At 41.0% G+C, this 19900-nt stretch overlaps 1 protein-coding gene across 4 annotated transcripts in view; it reads left to right on the forward strand.

Annotated features, from left to right (window-relative positions):
• TTC27 (tetratricopeptide repeat domain 27) overlaps positions 1-19900 on the forward strand; it is a 178034-nt gene that overhangs the window by 68122 nt on the left and 90012 nt on the right. For 3 of the 4 annotated variants that reach the window (XM_044925799.2, XM_025260856.3, XM_006080593.4), the window contains exons 10-11: positions 1921-2034; positions 19788-19883. In XM_044925799.2, coding sequence (XP_044781734.2) covers positions 1921-2034; positions 19788-19883 — 210 coding nt within the window. The remainder of the gene's footprint in view (positions 1-1920; positions 2035-19787; positions 19884-19900) is intronic. The other variant, XM_044925798.2, reaches the window with a different exon arrangement.

Raw genomic sequence — 19900 nt, forward strand, 5'->3', positions numbered from 1 at the left:
GCTCCTTACCTTGGATGAGGGGTATCTCCTCACCGCCGCCCTTCTTGAACTTCAATGTGGGATAGCTCCTCTAGGCCCTCCTGTGCCTGTGCAGCCACAGCTCCTTGGACGTGGGGTTGCTCCTCCCGGCCGCCACCCCTAACTTCGGATGTGGGTTAACTCCTCCCGGCCGCTGCCCCTGACCTCGGATGTGGGGTAACTCCTCCCGGCTGCCACCCCTGACCTCGGACTTGGGTAGCTCCTATCGGCCGTTCCTGCGCCATCGCAGCCTGCCACTCTTGGCTGCTGCCCCTCACCTCGAACTTGGGGTAACTCCTCTTGGCTGCCACCCTTTGGGCATGGGGTCCTCCCAGCTTCTGCCCCTGACCTCGGAAGTGGGGCAGCTCCTCTCACCCACGCTTAGTGCGCTGGTCACAGCCGCCAGGCAAATAATAGATATGATGAAAGTGAGCTGGCCATTCATGGTACAGTAAAGAGTTGGAGAGACTGTGATAGAGATTATACTTCATTGAAGGACTTACTGCTAACTTTTAGTGAGAATTTGGAGTTATTAGTGCCTTTAACCAAAAAACAAATAATCGTGTTGCTTCCCTGGTGGCTCGGTAAGGAATCTGCCTGCCAATGCAAGAGACAAGAGTTCATTTCCTACATCAGGAAGATCCCCTGGGGAAAGAAATGGCAGCCTACTCCAGTATTTTTGCCTGGAGAGTCCCATGGATACAGGAGCCTGGCAGGCTACACTCCATGGGGTTGCAAAAGAGTTGGACACTATTTAGTGACTAAACAACACTTGTATTAGCTTAGCTTCGTAATTCTTCAATTTGGCTATGTCTTAGAATTATTTGAAGAGTGTTTTAAAAAACACTGATGCTCAGATCCTGCTCTCAGAGGTCTGATTTACCTTTTAAAATACCAAATGCTTCTTCTAATGGACAGCTAGGTTTTGAATGATTCATTGGACTCTAGTTAACTAGGATTTTTTTTATATCTGATTTTTATAAATAAGTAAATAAGGATGTGGTCAACTGTCAGACAGTTACGCCTTTTGCCTTTCTTTGAAGCAACCTTCACTGTAAGCTACTGTTGGGGAATGATCAGTCGGGGTCACTGTTGGTTTCCATGTCATCAGCAAAGGGCTTAAATTGTGTTCATTATACTGAGCAGTCCCTACTGCATCAGAATACATTTTTCCCCTGTTCTTGTGCACCCAGAACCCACTCATCCTCGCCCCGTGCATTTGTGGACAGATTCAGTGGTTTCTTCTGCGCTCTCTGAACCGATGGTTGTCACAGCTTTCTCCGGGTCTAGGTTTCAGTGTGTGCATATTCATGATTTTCTGATAAGCTAGTCTTTCTTAAGATGTCCCTCTAGGATAACATTTAACTAAAATTAGAGACTCTCTACCCTAACCAGGACTAGAAAGCATTCTCAAAAATGTTAGGATGGTTTCCTTAAACTTTGATGTGCCTTTGCATCAGGAGATTAGGGTATTTTTAAGTGAAAAGGTATTAGATTTCTAATTATTTGTTTTCATTTGTGAGTTTGGATAATTTTAAAAAATTTATTTCAAATTTGAGAAGTATGGTCTTCTACATTTGTATAACTTACGAGATAAAAAAGATGTATTAATTAATGGTATGATTTATTCCATTTACTGTTTCGATTATCTGGAAATAATTCTGACTCATTCCTTAAGGAATTTAATCAGCTGAACAGGTCAGCTCAGTTAAGTAATGATTCTGCTCAAATGAACACATTCTTTTCCAAAAACATTTGAAAGCACACGTTGTCTTTTATTTTTCGCTGAGATGATTTTCAAATCGTCACTGAACCGTATCCTGATATATTAATTTTGTTATATTCAGAGTGGATTATCCAGTTTATCCATTTCTTAAACTTTTTTTTCCCCCTCCCCATTAGTGTTTACTTTCACAACCCAAGTTCTGGGCCATTCAGACATCAGCTTTGATCCTCCGAACAAAACTTGAGAGAGGAAGCACACGCCGAGTGGAACGAGCAATGAGGCAGACACAGGTAAGAATTAATGTTGCAATTCTTGTTAGTTTTCCAGCTCTTTATTGTTATCAATAACCATGCATGTTTGTTATGAGTATAAAATAATGAGATGGCTTTCATTTTACTCAAACACATTTTATTGTTTGAGAGTGTTGTTCTAGAATTTGCTTGACTCCAAAGCCCAGCTGTGTACTGAGCTCTGTGACTCTGGTGTTTAGCCTCTCTAAAGGAAAGCTGTTCCTCTGCTCAACACTTCTGACACCAAGTGTGTGGGTGTTTCCATATCAAGTATGTCTTCACTTCCCTGTGGACATCAATTGTGTGTTCTACAATTTAATTCAATTCTGACACTACGTGGAGTTAGTACAAACCCCATACATGAAGGGCTTAGTCCCATAAGACTGCCTCCCTTTTCTGATTCTGATTTCAAGTCTGATACTTCTGACTAAATGGCTCTAAACTACGAGCTTTCATGACCTCCTTCTCAGCTCAGGTTTGATCATTTGCTAGAATGGCTCACAAAACTCAGGGAAACACTTAATTACTATTACCGATTTATTATAAAGGATATAAATGAGCAGCTGAATGAAGCGGTTTTGGGGCAAGGTCTGGAAGGGTCCTGAGCAGAGGAGCTTCTGTCTTTGTAGAGCTTAGGCTGCCCCACCCTCCTAGAACTTGGGTGCGTTTACTACCCTGGAAGCTCTGTCTATTCATTCTATTAGTTTTGAGAGTCTGATATTGAAACTCCAACTAAAAGTGGGTTGCTGTTCCCTTTTCCAGGGGACCTTTCTGACCCAAGGATCGAAGCTGGGTCTCCTGCATTATTAGCAGGAAGATTCTTTGCAGTCTGAGCCACCAGGGAAGCCCACTTTAGGTGGTGGTGGTGTAGTCGCTAAGTCGTGTCCAACTCTTGTGACGCCATGGACTGTAGCCGGCCAGGCTCCTTTGTCCATGGGATTCTCCAGGCAAGAATACTGGAGTGGGTTGCCATTTGCTTCTCGTTTCTTTATCATGAGAGCACATCTTTTCTTTCTTTGCTTTAGTATGGTAAAAGCAATATATTACACATATAATCCAAATATGAGGCAAATTAATTGAAACCTCATAGATTCAAAGTGAAAGAGAAAGTGTTAGTTGCTCAGTCATGTCCAGTTGTTTGCAACTCCATGGATCCCCACCAGGCTCCTCTGTCCATGGGATTCTTCAGGTAAGAATACTAAAGCAGGTAGCCATTCCCTTCTCCAGGGGAGTCTTCCTGACCCAGCCATTGAACCTGGGTCTCCTGCATTGCAGATAGATTCTTTACCATCTGAACCACCAGGGATGCCCTACATACATACATCTAACTTTTGTTCAAACCAAAAAAAAAAAACTTGTGTAAACCAGATGTCATCCTTGTCTAATAATACTCATATTAATGTTAGATAAACTCAGCTCAGTTGTTGAGGATTAATGTTAGATTACTTTATGTTCATTATTAAAATAGTTTTGCTGATGAATTTTAATTACCCAGTTATCTCTTAAACCAGTTAATTTAAATTTAAATCTGCCCCTCTCCAGGTGGTTGTGCCTCTGAAGATGATTGCATGGCAGGAATCTTTTTCTTCACCCTTCAATTTCTGGGAGTTTGAGATTGTAGCAGTTTTCTGTCACTGGAGACTATTCATGCTGCAATTTGACTTTCTTAATGGTAGAAGATAATTGAGATTTCACAGCTTTTGAATGAGTATTTTTAGAACATCTGTTCTTGATACTGTATTTTAGCATTTACTAAATTATATTTTATTTGAAAATCTTTCCATCATCACAGCTAGAATGTGAGCTTCTTGAGGGGTCCAATTCTCTGTCTTACTTATTTTGTATACTCAGAATAGGCACTTGGTGGATGTTTGTTGAATGCTGAAGGTTGTATTTATTTATACCCTGCTTTTTACCAACAGAGTATATAAACTACTTACTTCTCTGTCATCATTCAGCTTTTTCCTCATCCCACTATGCTGCTAAACCATGTATGAGCCAAAAAAAAAAAAAATCCATTTTGAATTATTTAGTCATCAGCAGGAATAAGGCAATGGCACCCTACCCCAGTACTCTTGCCTGGAAAATCCCATGGATGGAGGAGCCTGGTAGGCTGCAGTCCATGGGGTCACTAGAGTCGGACACGACTGAGCGACTTCACTTTCACTTTTCACTTTCATGCCTTGGAGAAAGAAATGGCAACCCATTCCAGTGTTCTTGCCTGGAGAATCCCAGGGATGGTGGGGCCTGGTGGGCTGCCGTCTATGGGTCTCACAGAGTCAGACACGACTGAAGCGACTTAGCAGTAGGAATAATTAAGAGTTAGGTGAATTGAAGGTTATATTCTCATCTGGCACTTCAGCAGTCTGAGAGTTGTGGAGCCCGGCCTTTCTAGTATCATTGCAGTCCAGATCTTCAGCCTAGTGCCAAAGCTAACAAGAACAGAGCAGTTGTTGTGATCACACTGAGGGTAAGGTCGTGGTCTTGGCATGTAGTAATTCACGGTTTGTTTGGTTGTATTTTTTAAGGGAAAAGAGATAAAGGAATGTCAGTTTTTCTTACAGGGTTTCCTCAAAAATGATAAACTGCAACTACCCTCTGAAGTGATTAGAAGTGATAAGAGACTGGAGTCCGTGAATTAGCTACTCGATTAATTGGAAGTATGTTCACTAGTCTATGGGAACTTGAGTAGAATGTGTGTCCTCTGTATTATAGGCTGGGCATTTGTTCTACATTCCAGTCTTCGCTCCCATGTTTTAGTGTCAGAATGTGCTGTGCTGTATTATGTTTACACATATCTTCTTCATGAAAGTACATCCACATGTGTTACGCTTGGCAGGCTCAGTATTGACCTTGATGTGTGACTGCTTGTGTGGATGGAAAATATATGGCTGCCATTATGAAGCCACTGACTGAGGAAGGGAGGTGGGGTGGGGATGTGATCTAGTAGTTCAGGCTGACCTTGGTCATGTTTGGTTTGCCCACCAAGAGGGTGTGGCTTCAAAATTTGAGGAATTGTGTTCAATCTTTATACTTATTTTGAATATTCTTTTCCTAAATGCATGGTGCTTATAGAGGACAGATTGAAGCTCAGAGCTTTTCAAGACTCTTTATACTTCAGTAAAATTTAAGAACAGGTCTTGGTAAGGAAACTTAAGGGACAAAAACCCAATTTAAACTCGCTATGAAAAGGGATATTTGTTGGCTTTTATAGCTGGGAAGTCTAGAGGTATTCCAGTCCCAGAGATAGTTGGATTCACGGCTCAAACAGATCATCAGGTCTTTCTCCCTTTTCCCATTTCTCTGCCTGCTTCAGTATCAGAATGTCTGTTGTCAGAAAAGCACCAAATTTTGTTGTCTGTAGCCCTCACAGTCTAAGAGGAAGAGAGATCACGTACTCTGGCCAAGACTGAGCCCTCTAACCTGTGCTTCACTTTCTTACCTGGAGGATGGAGAGAGCCGTCATTCAGATACCAAAGGGTTAAACGACTTCATTTAATGCTTGAAATAGTACCTGGCACATTAGAAAACCCTCAGTCAATGTTAACTGTTACTATTATCCTGACTTTAAAGAGGGGGAAGTCTAGGTACAAGAAAATAAAGCTGTCCAGTCCTTCATAGCTCACTGAAAGCAGTCATTACTGCCTGGAAGATCTAAAAACATTGGGATAATGACAGTGCTTCATGTTTAGTGTGCTGTGTCCTGCCATGGAGCTTTTCAGATATCTGAGATAAGAAATGTTGTCTTCCATTCTAGCTCTGTACTTTACCTGCGTTAATAACCACACGTAGCATTTGAAAGTTACTGAAAAGCATACCAGAACTTGCTCCTGTGACTGTGGCTGTGCTTTAATTTTATTGGAATCATTGTAGTTACTACTCTTTGTTCAGCACTGTGTATAGTTACTGCCGTTTACCGATCACTCAGATGCCAGGTGCTAGATAATCCTAGGAAGTAGGTGCAACTTATATTTTTATTGATGAAGATAGTAAAGCACAGAAAATTTAAATGACTTGCCCAAGATCTAATAGCTGGACTGGAATCCAAACCAGGTCTGCCTTGGGTTTCAAAGTCCATGCTTTGATTGACCGTGTTGCACCCATCTGTGAAAGACTTGGCATCATCTGGAGGAAGGGGGTTGAACCAGCTTAGACAGGAAGAAGTGAACAGAGGCTTTTGTGAGCAAGGCTTGGTGGCAGAACTCAGCTTCTCAGGGCATACAATTTAGGTGAGAGGAGGGGAACGTGGAGTGCCCATAATATCGGGATGTGGTCCTGTGTAGGAACAGAATGTACACGTGGCTGAGTGAAACAGGCCAAGGCTAAGGCCAAGAGAGGATGCTGCCCAGAGGGAGGCTGGTGGGCCGAACCAGGGTGTGAGTTTCATAATACTAGATTAATAAAAAAATAGGCGACAGTTGGTTCATATAGATAAGTGAGGTAAAAGAAGGGAGAAGTGATAAAATATTGTTGATAGTAAAAAAAAATTTAAAAATCTAAGTTACAGAACAGTGAAAACTCAAGCGTAGCAGAGGAACTTACTAGTGGGGTGAATAATGTCCACCACACGTCTAAAGGCATTAAATGCTCACTTCAGTCAGATTCCAGCTGAGGCACTCAAGATTCTTTGACAGAATCAGATTGTGTTGGTTGAACTGACACATTGGTTTCTCCTGGGACAGCACCCTGTGTACATCTTAAGAGGCTTGTGCAACTTTCCCCAAACTTGCATGAACATATGAACCACTTGCAAGGTGCTTATTAAAATATAGCTCTTTAGCCCAGCCCACAGAAATTGAGGGTCCTGTGAGGGTGGTGATTATGGTCGCCTTTGGATGAGCCTGCTCCTGGCTGAGACCAGCTGTTAATCTTTAGTAGCTCCAGATGTTTTCCTGTCTCATACCCAGGTCCATACAGAACAGACACTAAAGGGGCATTTGTCAAGACCTGGAGGCCAGCGTTGTGATTTAACAGGGGACTGAGTCCCGGAAGGAACCTTAGAGGTGTGTGTTACCGAGAGCCACAGACTGGAGCCAGATTGAGCTCACTGAGGAACGGGCACTCTGCATCTGACAGAGACTGCTCAGGAAAGTAGGTGTAACTATTATTAGATTTGACTGCTTTAACTTTCTTAGAAAGGATAATACTAGGAATTTAAAACATTCACTTGCTGCTGCTGCTGCTGCTAAGTCGCTTCAGTCGTGTCCGACTCTGTGCGACCCCATAGACGGCAGCCCACCAGGCTCCCCCGTCCCTGGGATTCTCCAGGCAAGAACGCTGGAGTGGGTTTCCATTTCCTTCTCCAATGCAGGAAAGTGAAAAGTGAAAGTGAAGTCGCTCAGTCGTGTCCAACTCTAGCAACCCCATGGACTGCAGCCTACCAGGCTTCTTCATCCATGGGATTTTCTAGGCAAGAGTACTGGAGTGGGGTGCCATTGCCTTCTCCGAAAACATTCACTTAGGTTTTAATAATAAATATTCTTTGCACTCTTACCCTACTTTCAGACTATAAATAGACTGACTTTTCTCACTAAACTTTTAAGACAAGATAGTGAAGGAGAACTTCCAAGAAGGTCTCCCGGAGAAGTTTTAGGAGAAAGTTGGAAGTGGGCAGGGCTGGGAAAGGCATGCGAGATGGTGCATCTCCCAGTCCTCAGAGGGTGACTGTGGAGCCCTGAGGCTCCCTAAGACCTTTCAGAGAATCCACAGGTCACAGCTGTCTTCACAGCAACATTGTTGTTGTGTGGTTGCTAAGTCGTGTCTGACTCTTTTGTGACGCCATGGCCTGTAGCCCGCCAAGCTCCTCTGTCCATGGGAATTCTCCAGACAAGAATACTGGAGTAGGTTGTCATTTCCTTCTCCAGGGGATTTTGCTGACACAGGGATCGAACCTATGTCTCCTGCTTGGCAAACTGATTCTTTACCATCAGACTACCTGGGAAGTCCCTTCGCAGCAATACTGAAATACTGTTTTACCTTGTCACTGTGTTGATACTGAATCAACAGAAGCAATGGAGGGTCAAACTGTTGGCCCTTTCACCAGAATCATGGTCGGGACTCCACCCTGTGCTGTCAGTCAGCCTGTGCTTCATAGCCATGCATTTGTAGCTTAAAAAAAAAAAAGACAGTTTTGTTTATGATTGTCTTTGATAAAGCAATCAATATTATTTTACTAAATCTTTATCTTTGACAGTTTGCTTTTAAATATTTTATGTGGTGAACTGGGAGGTACTTGCAAAACACTTGTGCTATGTGAAGTGCAGTGGTTATTCCAAGAAAACCTGAGCGAACTGCTTTTCCCGTTGTTGTTGTTCAGTCACTAAGTCCTGTCCGACTCCAGAACCCCATGAACTGCAGAACACCAGGCCCTCCCTGTCCTTCAGTATCTCCTACAGTTTGCTCAAACTCATGTCCACTGAGTCAGTGATGCCATCCAACCATCTCATCCTCTGTTGTCCCCTTCTCCTCCTGTCTTCAATCTTTCCCAGCATCAGGGTCTTTTCCAATGAGTCAGCTCTTTGCATTAGGTGCCCAGAGTATTGGAGCTTCAGCATCAGTCCTTTCACTGAAGAGTCAGGGTTGATTTCCTTTAGGATTGACTGGTTTGATCTCCTTGCTATCCAAGGGACTCTCAAGAGTCTTCTCCAGCACCACAGTTTGAAAGCATCAATTCTTCAGTGCTTAGCCTGTGGTCCAACTCTCACATCTGTACTCCTTGAAAAACCACAGCTTTGACTATATGGACCTTTGTCAGCAAAGTAATGTCTCTGCTTTTGAATATGCCGTCTAGGTTTGTCATAGCTTTTCTTCCAAGGAGCAAACTTCTTTTAATTTTATGGCTGCAGTCACTGTCCACAGTGATTTTGGAGTCCAAGAAACTGGAAATCTGTCATTATTTCCATTGTTTGCCTATTTATTTGCCATGAAGTGATGGGACCGGATGCCGTGATCTTCATTTTTTGAATGTTGAGTTTTAAGCCAGCTTTTTCACTCTCCTCTTTAATTTCATCAAGAGGCTCTTTAGTTCTTCTTAGCTTTCTGCCATAAGGGTGGTATCATCTGCATATCTGAGGTTATTGATATTTCTCCAGGCAATATTGATTCCAGCTTGTGTTTCATCCAGCTTGGCATTTCGCACGATGTACTCTGCATATGAATTAAATAAGCAGGGTGACAATATGGAGCTTTTCCCATGGAACATTGTTTTTACTTTGAAGAACCACTGACAGACTATGGGTATTCAGACTTGGGTATTATGGCCGAAATTTTTTCAAAAATGAATGAAGTGAGCTTATCACTTCTATTTGTTACCAGTGATAAAATTTTGAGCTTGAAGGAAAAAAAAATGAAACTTTTGGAAGTCTTGTATCTTTAGTTCTAAATCTGACAGCTTCCCATTGCTTCAGTTACTGGGATGAGAGTTTTTATATGAGCTTGCTGATAATATTAGTGCATGTAATTTTTAATATTATATGAAATATGTGGACATTTGAAAATCTGCACATTTTTCCAAAATGACCAATGCATGATGTGAAAAATCAAGCATGGGTAAAAGACCCAGTCAAAGTTCAAGACACATCAGTGAGTGGGTTTGTTTTATGATTTTTTTTACTTTAGGCCAGTGGATTTACTATAACAGAGTATTTAATGTAACAGGAAAACTTTCATTGATAGGATTTCAAATTCCACATTGTAGATAACTCTAAGAAGCTAACCACATGTTGAATTTTGATGTAGTATCAAAGAATAATATACAAAATTAACTTAAAAAGCTTTTAAAATACTTCTCCTTTTTCCAAGTACCAGTCTGTGTAAGGTCAAATTTTCTTCATAAATTTCAACCAAAACATCGTATTGCAATAGATTGACTACAGAAGCAGGTATGAGAATGCAGCTATCATCTATTAGGCCAGACATTGAATAGAGTTGCAAAAGTGTAAGCCATTTTCAGTTGTTTTTTCTTTTTAACTAAACTCGTTGGGTTGCAGGATCTAAGTTCCCTAACAAGGGATTGAACCCAGGCCCTCGGCAGTGGAAGTGGAAAGTCCTAACCACTGGACTACCATGAGAGTTCCCAGATTTTGCTAAACTTTTCATGATTTTGTTTTTTGGGAAAAATTAGTTATTTTTCATAAAACATGTAAGTTAATGTAATGGAGTCATTATTTTATTTTAGAATGAATTTAATTTAATTTAACTCAGTTTTAATTTCTAATACGATAAATATTGATACATTATAGCCCACATACACAAAAGCTCTTTATAGTCCCTCAGTAATTTATAAGAGTTCAAAGAGGTCCTGACACCAAAAAGATTAACTGCTGAGGTGTAACTAAGGGGAATGCTCCAAGAACCTTGTCTGCATTTCCTTGAAGACTTCCTTTTTATGTTCATCTGTTTAGTCTAGAATCATAAAAAAGACATCTAGGCTCTCCTAGCCCCCATTAGTAGACCCAGTTCCTACCAGCCAACACAAGAAAGTCTTTGAAACAGGAAGCAGAAATCTTGGTCAGATCTCCTAACCCTGACTCCCTTATTATGGGATTAGGTGGGGGAAAACCGTTAAGAGTTTTCAATATTTTCCAGTGAGAAGCAGCTTTTTATTTTTACAGATCTGACCATTTCCACTTAAGTTAGGAGGTTATGGTTTTGATGAAGCTGTCAGTATAGTGTTTGAAATCAGACAGGCTCTGATTCATAGCTTTAAACTTTGAGCACAGGGGCTTCCCTGGTGGTCCATAGGCTAAAATTCAACGCTTCCAATGCAGGGAGCACAGGTTCAGTCTCTGGTCAGGGAAACTAAGATCCTGTATGCCGTGCTGCACAGCCAAAAAAACTAAAACAAAACAACAGCCAAAAAGAAAAAATTAAACTTTGGGCAAGCCATTTTTTTAATCTCTCTGAGCTGCGGTTCCCTATGCATGAGGTAAAACTGGGTTAACAATAGGTGTAATGATGATGTTGATACTTTGTAGATGTTTTAATAAGTTTTGATTCTCATTCTCCTTGTTCCTGTTGGAAGTTTTCTTAGGCTTGGAAGTTTGAGGTAGCAGTTAACTTGACCACAACTGTTTGTGAATCACAATTGAATGATTGCAGACTCCTGTCAGAGAGAACTGCTCACCCCAACTGTTGGATATATTTGATTAAGTACAGATTTTTATAATAAATCTCACCCTCCTAGACATCTGCATGCATACACAGATTGCACAAAAAAGCAAGGTGATTTGGCATGTGATCAATCATACCTTTTAGATTATCAGCTAATTTTGATTTGGCTCTTCAGAAAGCTGATAAGCACTTAGATATCACGCAAGCAAGAAAGAATAGCCTTCAGTGAAAGTGTAGGTCCTTAGGGACTAGCTGTGTTTTTTCAAAGATATGTGTGCCATACTTTTAGATATGAGCACATAAATAAAGTCTAAATCATACCAGACCTTGTTCTGAATTGTCCTTCAAAATTGTCCTAAATCATTCTCCATGTGCTATTTTAAAATGTAGTCTTGATTTTCTCTAGTTTTTTTTGGAGGGAAGTTCTTTCTCTGCTGAAAACAGAGAGGGCCCATCATTGTTTTGTGGGGATTTATTCTTTTATTGCCCATTCCTTAGCGGTGTTCTCTGATCTCTGGTACTGGTTTCTGGAAGACTCAAGAGTTGCTATTGTCTGGGGTCAGAGAAACTATATGCACAGGCACGTTGTCTCAACACTGAAAGTATAAATGCTTTGAGGTGGAGTTTGGGGAGAAAAAGACATTAAAAGGGAGTCTTAAAACTTGAAAACAGTTTCATATAACAGTTTATGCATCATGAATGAAGTTGTCTTTGGTGTGTCCCAGCAGTTGAACCTGGATTTTCTGTCACCTGATTCTCTTATTGCGCCACCCGCCCGACCCAACCAACTCTCAGTCTAGTCTGAGCTAGACTCTTCCTTACTCTTTTCTCATCATATTTCTTGTTTATCCACATCTCTCTGTCACCCTCCTTGTGTACATTCTGCTTGCTTTCAACTCTTAATGATTGGTTTAGGGTGTATTTGTGTCTCTCTTTCGCTCTCCAGTTTTGATGTTACTATCTTTTCTTAAAAACCAACTTCTCATGCCAATTTTAACTTTATGACCAAGTGTCCATGACTTTCAGCTGTGAAATACATGGAATGTAGAAACTGGAGAGAGAAAATGGCAAGTGAAAGAGTAGGACACTGCTTTAGAGGTCATTGACCTCAATTTCTGGGAATTTGTGAAAGCTTGCAAGGTACCCATTTGTCTCTGAGCTCCCTGTTTTTGTCCACATTCATACGCACACATCTGAGTTAAATTCACCCATTCCAGTCCATTTCAGTTTGCTGATTCCTAGAATGTCGACATTCACTCTTGCCATCTCTTGTGTGACCACTTCCAATTTGCCTTGATTCATGGACCTGACAGTCCAGGTTCCTATGCAATATTGCTCTTTACAGCATCGAACCTTGCTTCTATCACCCGTCACATCCACAACAGGGTATTGTTTTTGCTTTGGCTCCATCCCTTCATTCTTTCTGGAGTTATTTTTCCACTGATCTCCAGTAGCATATTGGGCACCTACTGACCTGGGGAGTTCCTCCTTGAGTATCCTATCATTTTGCCTTTTCATACTGTTCATGGGGTTCTCAAGGCAAGAATACTGAAGTGGTTTGCCATTCCCTTCTCCAGTGGACCACATTCTGTCAGATCTCTCACCATGACCCGCCCATCTTGGCTTGCCCCACGGGCATGGCTTAGTTTCACTGAGTTAGACAAGGCTGTGGTCCTAGTGCGATTAGATTGACTAGTTTTCTGTGAGTATGGTTTCAGTGTGTCTGCCCTCTGATGCCCTCTTGCAACACCTACCGTCTTACTTGGGTTTCTCTTACCTTGGGCGTGGGGTATCTCTTCTCGGCTGCTCCAGCAAAGCGCAGCCTGGAATGGGTGAATTTAACTCAGATGACCATTATATCTACTACTGCGGGCAGGAATCCCTCAGAAGAAATGGAGTAGCTATCATGGTCAAGAAAAGAGTCCAAAATGCAGTACTTGGATGCAATCTCAAAAACGACAGAATGATCTCTGTTCGTTTCCAAGACAAACCATTCAATATCAGAGTAATCCAAGTCTATGCCCTAACACAGTAACGCTGAAGAAGCTGAAGTTGAACGGTTCTATGAAGACCTACAAGACCTTTTAGAACTAACACCCAAAAAAGATGTCCTTTTCATTATAGGGGACTCGAATGCAAAAGTAGGAAGTCAAGAAACACCTGGAGTAACAGGCAAATTTGGCTTTGGAATACGGAATGAAGCAGGGCAAAGACTAATAGAGTTTTGCCAAGAAAATGCACTGGTCATAACAAACACCCTCTTCCAACACCACAAGAGAAGACTCTACATGGACATCACCAGATGGTCAACACTGAAACTAGATTGATTATATTCTTTGCAGCCAAACATGGAGAAGCTCTATACAGTCAGCAAAAACAAGACCAGGAGCTGACTGTGGCTCAGACCATGAACTCCTTATTGCCAAATTCAGACTTAAATTGAAGAAAGTAGGGAAAACGATTAGACCATTCAGGTATAACCTAAATCAGATCCCTTATGATTATACAGTGGAAGTGAGAAATAGATTTAAGGGCCTAGATCTGATAGATAGAGTGCCTGAAGAACTATGGACGGAGGTTCGTGACATTGTACAGGAGACAGGGATCAAGACCATCCCCATGGAAAAGAAATGCAAAAAAGCAAAATGGCTGTCTGGGGAGGCCTTACAAATAGCTGTGAAAAAAGAGAAGCGAAAGCAAAGAAGAAAAGGAAAGATATAAGCATCTGAATGCAGAGTTCCAAAGAATAGCAAGAGATAAGAAAGCCTTCCTCAGTGATCAATGCAAAGAAATAGAGGAAAACAACAGAATGGGAAAGACTAGAGATCTCTTCAAGAAAATCAGAGATACCAAAGGAACATTTCATGCAAAGATAGGCTCGATAAAGGACAGGAATGGTATGGACCTAACAGAAGCAGAAGATATTAAGAAGCGGTGGCAAGAATACACAGAAGAACTGTACAAAAAAGATCTTCACGACCCAAATAATCACAGTGGTGTGGTCACTGACCTAGAGCCAGACATCTTGGAATGTGAAGTCAAGGGGGCCTTAGAAAGCATCACTACCAACAAAGCTAGTGGAAGTGATAGAATTCCAGTTGAGCTATTCCAAATCCTGAAAGATGATGCTGTGAAAGTGCTGCACTCAATATGCCAGCAAATTGGGAAAACTCAGCAGTGGCCACAGGACTGGAAGAGGTCAGTTTTCATTCCAATCCCAAAGAAAGGCAATGCCAAAGAATGCTCAAACTACTGCACAATTGCACTCAACTCACACGCTAGTAAAGTAATGCTCAAAATTCTCCAAGCCAGGCTTCAGCAATACGTGAACCGTGAACTTCCAGATGTTCAAGCTGGTTTTAGAAAAGGCAGAGGAACCAGAGATCAAATTGCCAACATCCGCTGGATCATGGAAAAAGCAAGAGAGTTCCAGAAAAACATCTATTTCTGCTTTATTGACTATGCCAAGGCCTTTGACTGTGTGGATCACAATCAACTGTGGAAAATTCTGAAAGATATGGAAATACCAGACCACCTGATCTGCCTCTTGAGAAATTTGTATGCAGGTCAGGAAGCAACAGTTAGAACTGGACATGAAACAACAGACTGGTTCCAAATAGGAAAAGGAGTTCGTCAAGGCTGTATATCGTCACCCTGTTTATTTAACTTCTATGCAGAGTACATCATGAGAAATACTGGATTGAAAAACACACAAGCTGGAATCAAGATTGCTGGGAGAAATATCAATAACCTCAGATATGCAGATGACACCACCCTTATGGCAGAAAGTGAAGAGGAACTAAAAAGCCTCTTGATGAAAGTGAAAGTGGAGAGTGAAAAAGTTGGCTTAAAGCTCAACATTCAGAAAACGAAGATCATGGCATCTGGTCCCATCACTTCATGGGAAATAGATGGGGAAACAGTGGAAACAGTGTCAGACTTTATTTTTTTGGGCTCCAAAATCACCACAGATGGTGACTGCAGCCATGAAATTAAAAGACGCTTAGTCCTTGGAAGGAAAGTTATGACCAACCTAGATAGCATATTCAAAAGCAGAGACATTACTTTGCTAACAAAGGTTCATCTAGTCAAGGCTCCATAGGTTTCTCCTGTGGTCATGTATGGATGTGAGAGTTGGACTGTGAAGAAGGCTGAGCACCGAAGAATTGATGCTTTTAAACTGTGGTGTTGGAGAAGACTCTTGGGAGTCCCTTGGACTGCAAGGAGATCCACCCAGTCCATTCTGAAGGAGATCAGCCCTGGGATTTCTTTGGAAGGAATGATGCTAAAGCTGAAACTCCAGTACTTTGGCTACCTCATGGGAAGAGTTGACTCATTGGAAAAGACTCTGATGCTGGGAGGGATTGGGGGCAAGAGGAGAAGGGGACGACAGAGGATGAGATGGCTGGATGGCATCACTGACTCGATGGATATGAGTCTGAGTGAACTCTGGGAGCTAGTGATGGACAGGGAGGCCTGGCGTGCTGGGATTTATGGGGTCACAAAGAGTCAGACACAACTGAGCAACTGATCTGATCTGATCTAATTCATACACATTAACAGTAGAAACTCAGGCTTCCCGTTCAGCAGTCCCAGTCTCCTAGGACTTAGCATGTTGCCTTTGTCTTTCGGACTACTTGGGTGTGGTTTGTCCCTGGGGAATAACCCTGATACTTGTGTTTGGGTAATGGTACCTGAGATTGACAACCTTTTCAAATGCTGGAAATTCAACAAAATACTCTTTCTTAAAATGTTTAAAATTTTTGACTGTGCTGAGTCTTTGTTGCTGTGCCAGCTTTTTTCTGGTTGCATCAAACTGGGGCTGCTGTGTAGTCGTGGTGCATGGGCTTGTTACTGCGGTGGCCTCTCTTCTGGAGCACAGGCTCTTCTGGAGCACAGGCTCTAGAGCACATAGGCTGCAGTAATTGCGGCGTGTGGGCTCAGTAGCTGTGGTTCCCGGGCTCTGGAGCACAGGCTCAATAGTTGTGACACTTGGGCTTTGTTGCTCTGTGGCATGTGGGATCATCCTGGATGAAGAAGGGAACCTGTGTCTCCTGAATTGGCAGGTGAATTCTTCACCACTGAGCCACCAAGGAAGGCCCAAAATACTCTTGATAAAGGCATATGCTCAGAGTGTCTGAAGTGCAAAAGATCGTTTAGAAAATCATGTAGTAGATGAGTGCCTTTGTGCTTAAATGATTTGACTTGTGTGGGTAGACCTAGACCAGAATTCAGGCCACCTCACTTATCTACACTTTTTCCTGTAAAGGACTCCAGTCCACTTGACTATAATTGAATTATTTCAGAATGAGTCACTATAAATAATCCTGCTCTGAAAAACCTAGAGATGAACTGTGACTAAGTCCCTGTATTTGTAGTGAGTAAATAAGAGAGTACTTTGAATTCAGTAGAGGAATTGGACAACTTAATGTTCTTGGTTTGTTGGTGGTTGTCCTATTTAAGGTAGGAAGAAGTATATTCTATGCAGAATTGAAAATAGGTTAGACTTCTGTTTTCAATCTTTATCATACACATGGTCTATTTGAATTCTTACAAAATGTGGCTGTACTTGTTCAGGAGCTTATTTGTGATATCAAATTCAAATAAATGTTGGTCCTCTACTCTCTACAGTGGTCTCTGCTATTTTGGAGAGTATCTGAGAGTATCAGGAACACTGTGAGGTCAATTAAAAGTGTCTGAGAGTATCTGAAATATGTAATGTGCATGCTAAGTCACTACAGTTGTGTCTGACTCTTTTGTGACCCCGTGGTTTGTAGTCTGCCAGTCTTCTCAGTTCATGGGATTTCCCAGGCAAGAATACTGGAGTGGGTTGCCAGTAAATCTGTTTATTAATAAATTGGGAAATATTTACTGAGCACTGCTCAATATGTTTTAGCTAGATTGCCACAAACGCATGAGTTTCATTTGAAAATCTAATGTTTTAGATTTTTTTAAACTAAACTTTAAACTTTTTTAAACTAAACTTTTTTTAAACTTAGGTTTATGAACTAAGGCTTCATAAAAGTAAGTGTTGGGATCTTGCTTTTGGCATTTAATTATTAAATTGTTGTTTTTGTTCAGTCACTCGGTTGTGTCTGACTCTCTGTGACCCCATGGCCTGTAGCACACCAGGCTTCTTTGTCCTTCCCCATCTCCCGGAGCTTGCTCAAAACTCATGTCCATTGGATCGGTGATGCCATCCAACCATCTTGTCCTCTGTGCTTATTAAATAAGCATTCTTTATTTTTTCTTTCCAAAGGAAGAAGAAGAATTTGATAAAAATAAAGATTTGCCCCCTTAATGAAGTAATTCAGTAAGCCTTTTATTTATGTATTGTAACCATATGTACTCAGCCAGAAGTTTTTCTTCTCCCTTTCCTCCAACTAAATAGCTTTGGGCAGAAGTATGCAACCTTTTTGTTATTAAGTTTCTCTGAAGTAAGGCCAGAAAACTTTAAAAATATTTTGACCAAGATGGTTTTAGGAGTCTGGTTATGACTCAATTTGTTCTGACTGATTTGATTGAATAGCATCTTGGATTGTCGAAGAAGTGATGCAATGAGTGTTTTCTCATTCGGCAGGATCTTTTTAGGCTAACAGATATATCTTCCACCTCATCTAATATAAAGAACTTCCTATTTTCCCCAGCTGAGGGGCAGTTCCCCTGCTCAGAAACTGGTCTCCTTTTACTGATAGTGGGATTTGTTAGATTCTTGTCCTTTTACGAGGAAGTTTGGATTTATTACCTCTTACTTTTTTTTTTTTTTTTTTCAGTTTTAAAAGCTAATTTCATTAAAACTTAAAAAAATTTCAAGCTTACAGAAAAGTTCTAGGTAGAGAACCAACTGTCTTTTGTATCCTGAAGTTTTGGAAAGTAAGTTGCCAACACAGTGCTTCACCATTCTCAAATACATGGATGCTCTCCTTGTTCAGTTGCTCAGTCATGTCCAGCTCTTCTGCGGCCCTGTAGACTGCTGCACACCAGGCTCCTCTGTCCTTCACTATCTCCCAGAGTTTGCTCACACTTAGGTCCATTGAGTTGATGATGCCATCCAACCATCTCATTATCCCCTGTCGTCCCTTTCTTCATGCTCTCAATCTTTCCCAGCATCAGGGTCTTTACCAGTGAGTCAACTCTTCACATCAGGTGGCCAAAGTATTGTAGTTTCAACTTCAGCATCAGCCCCTCCAATGAATAGTCAGGACTGATTTCCTTTAGGATTTATTGGTTTGATCTCCTTGCAGTCCAAGAGACTCTCAAGAGTCTTCTCCAACAACACAGTTCAAAAGCATCAATTCTTTGGTGCTCAGCCTTCTTATGGTCCAACTCTAACATCCGTACATGACTACTGGAAAAACAAAAGCTTTGACTAGACAGACCTTTGTTGGCAAAGTGATGTCTCTGCTTTTTAATACACTATCTAGGTTTGTTATAGCTTTTCTTCCAAGGAACAAGCATCTTTTAATTTCATGGCTGCAGTTTCGGTCCAAAGTGATTTTGGAGCCCTAGAAAATAAAGTATCTCACTGTTTTCCATTGTTTTCCCATCTATTTGCCATGAAGTGAAGGGACCAGATGCCATGACCCTAGTTGTTTGAATGTTCCTACATAATCATAGTATGTGTATTAAAATTGCCATATTGTTGCCATGTAATCTTTGTAAGACAAGCCTGTGAAACCTAGTCAGTTGCCAAAAAGAGAAAATTTGAGTGCTGCATTATGCAGAAAAGGTCATAATAATGCACAGTTGAAAGTGCTCAGTGTAAAACAGAAAAAACATGTATATGTACTAGATGACAAATGAAGAGTCAGGTAAAGATGATCATGGTAATGAGACTGCTGTCCATGTGTTTTCTAGGACTCCAGAGTGTCTGTATTCATTTTGATGCTGAATATGTGAGGTCTTGTGATGTTCATCTTGTGACCACCAGTTAGTGGCAGCCTTTAGCTTTGCATTTGGCCTTGGTCCCCTTTCTTAGAGTCAGCCATCTTTGTCTTGTTGGTCTGCCCTCTGTAGGTTCTGTAGGTTCAGTTATCTAGTACAAAGTGCATTTGAGCCCAGCAGAGGGTTTCCTCAGTGCATGCAGGTTGAAGTTGTTCACTGGTCTTGAGTGAATGAGTGTCCTCCCTTATGGTTGGTTCTGTTGCTGAAGAATAAGAGACTTAGCCCTCTGTGATCAAATAGACACCCTTTGATTTCATTTTATTTCTGAGAAAATAGTCCTAAATGAAATTCTTCATGTAATTTATCTCTGATTTACATTAGAAAGGGCCATTGTCACAGTATGGTTGTGAAATAGATATGCTAAAAACAGTTCTTAGAAAATAGAAAAAATAAAAAGATGGATTAATAAGGCTAGTTCTTTGAAAGACTACTATAGGAAACCTCATTTAAAAATTTTTTTCTTGTTATTTTTTAGTGTTCAAATTACATAAATGTTGATTAATTTTAAGATTTTTTTTAACATTTATGGAAATTCAAGAAAATATTCACACATCCCAACACAGTATCAAAGTAACTTGTATTCTTTATTAAACAATGTCTATTTGTATGTCTATTTGTAAAACTTTTGCAACAAAAATCTTGTTCATATTATAAAGCTATTACTCATATAGATTCTGATTATGATACGTGCTCTTAAGGCTCTTGCAGACCAATTTGAAGATAAGACTACGTCTGTATTGGAACGTCTGAAGATTTTCTATTGCTGTCAAGTGCCACCTCATTGGGCCGTTCAGGTATTTTTGTTGTTGTC

Source organism: Bubalus bubalis, chromosome 12 (genome assembly GCF_019923935.1).
Source record: "Bubalus bubalis isolate 160015118507 breed Murrah chromosome 12, NDDB_SH_1, whole genome shotgun sequence".
Lineage (NCBI taxonomy): Eukaryota > Metazoa > Chordata > Mammalia > Artiodactyla > Bovidae > Bubalus > Bubalus bubalis.